The sequence below is a fragment of the Arachis ipaensis genome, chromosome B07 (assembly GCF_000816755.2).
Source record: "Arachis ipaensis cultivar K30076 chromosome B07, Araip1.1, whole genome shotgun sequence".
Classification (NCBI taxonomy): Eukaryota; Viridiplantae; Streptophyta; class Magnoliopsida; order Fabales; family Fabaceae; genus Arachis; species Arachis ipaensis.
Window position 1 is genome coordinate 5,469,455 of NC_029791.2, and position 1,898 is coordinate 5,471,352.

Sequence of the window (1,898 nt, forward strand, 5' to 3'; positions counted from 1 at the left end):
TAAAGTACACTCCAACATTTGACATGCATTGTGACATAGGAATAAAGATAAAAAAATGGAATATTTTGAATAAACGGATTCAAATGCATTGCAAATCAAAATCTAACACGAGATATGCTTAAAGGTGTAGTTAGGAATACTAACATGAAGAATAAAAGCATAAATGTTCTTTGTCATATATAGACATATAGTACATTTTAAAGAATATTTAGAGTAAAGTATATTCTGATTTGAAATTTTTGTCAAAAATTTTAAAAGTATTCTGAATTTTATTGCTTCAATTTTATTTACATAAAAAAATTCCAACTAACTAATTTTTCAAGAACCTTAAAATCAAGTATTATTGCTAAATTGATTCTAAATTTTTTAAAAATTTAGCTACTAGGAATATAATCGATATAAATAAAAAAATTTTGAAATAAAATTAAAATAATTTTAGAAGCATTTTTAAGACTTTTGACAAATTTTAAGAATAAAAAATATACTTTATCCGAATATTTATAGATCAAATATTCTTAGACCATTTTCATATTATTAATGTGCTAAAAATCCATATAAATGTGCTAGCAACTACTACTATCCTATATATCTAAGCAGATTTAAAACCTACTATCTGTTGTTAATAAGTTAAGAGGAGTGATAGGGGTATCAACTTTTATGATTTGTAGCCATCAAATAACCATCAATGATGATTTTAATGGTGTGAAATTAGCATGAGATTTCATCCAATAACTCACTTTTTCCTACTGGTTACATGTTAGCCAGAATTTGAAAAAGTTGCTGACCCTAGACTTTTCCATAAGTTAATGCTAACTAATAACATTATTTCGCTATTATTGTTTCAGTCTTTGTTGATTAATGGAAGAGGACAATATAACTGTTCCATGGCAGCTAATATTGTGAATAATAATGCGACGTTACCCCAATGCAAATTTAGAACAAGTGATGAAGAGTGTGCACCACAGATTCTCCATGTTCATCCAAACAAGACCTACAGAATCAGAATTGCTAGCACCACTTCCTTATCTTCTCTTAATTTCGCCATTTCAGTAAGTTCGTTACTATATTGATTATTATATAAGTTTCAATTTAGTTAAGAGTTTAATTTTAATACACTGAATACAACCGTCTAATTATATCTGTTCTATCTTTTAAATGACTATTTACGCGTTTAATCTAAAATATAGTGTAATTAGATGCACGTCTAAAATTTTTTTAGACTTCACACTATATCAACAAAATTATTTTTTTTGATTAATTAATAATTTATGTATGTCTCATTGAAAAGGCATAATGGTGGATTTTAATAAGTTTATATATATATGAGAATGATGCTGAATTCCACCTAGTACCACGAATTTTAAGTCTTTAACTGATGCAGTATGAATTAAAGGAAGAATAATTAGGGTCTAGTTGATAAAGGTACATATAATAAAGCACAAAAGGTCAAGAAAGAATGAAAAGAAGCTATGGCATAGGAAAATGATAGATCAATATTTATGTATACCCATTTTAATGAATTAAAAAAAAAAACCTTCAATTGGGTGTGCTAATAAGTTAAATCAAACATGTTTTTTCAAGTAGAATTAAATATGGAGGATTTGTTAGTAGTGATCCATATAGAAATACTCTTTGGTGATTAGTGGAAGTAGCAGGGCTTTTTAATAATTAAATTATTAGTGTTAATTAGTTTAGAAAAGGCTTTGGATTTGAGCAAGTAGGTGAATTGGTCATAACCTAATTTATTTTAGTCGAGTATAAATAAATAAATAACTTAATATAAAAATATTGAATAAATATAAAAGTTAATTTTTAGTTAGTTAACATTAGTTATTGTTTTATTGCAAAATTATTCTTTTAAGTTTTAACTATAATATTTTACAGGATTTAATTAGGAT

The 1,898-nt window shown here is 25.8% G+C and overlaps 1 protein-coding gene across 1 annotated transcript in view; it reads left to right on the forward strand.

Moving 5' to 3' along the window:
• LOC107609914 (L-ascorbate oxidase) overlaps positions 1–1,898 on the forward strand; it is a 5,365-nt gene that overhangs the window by 2,074 nt on the left and 1,393 nt on the right. The window contains exon 4 of the mRNA XM_016311972.2: positions 846–1,049. Within this exon, the coding sequence (XP_016167458.1) occupies positions 846–1,049 (204 nt within the window). The remainder of the gene's footprint in view (positions 1–845; positions 1,050–1,898) is intronic.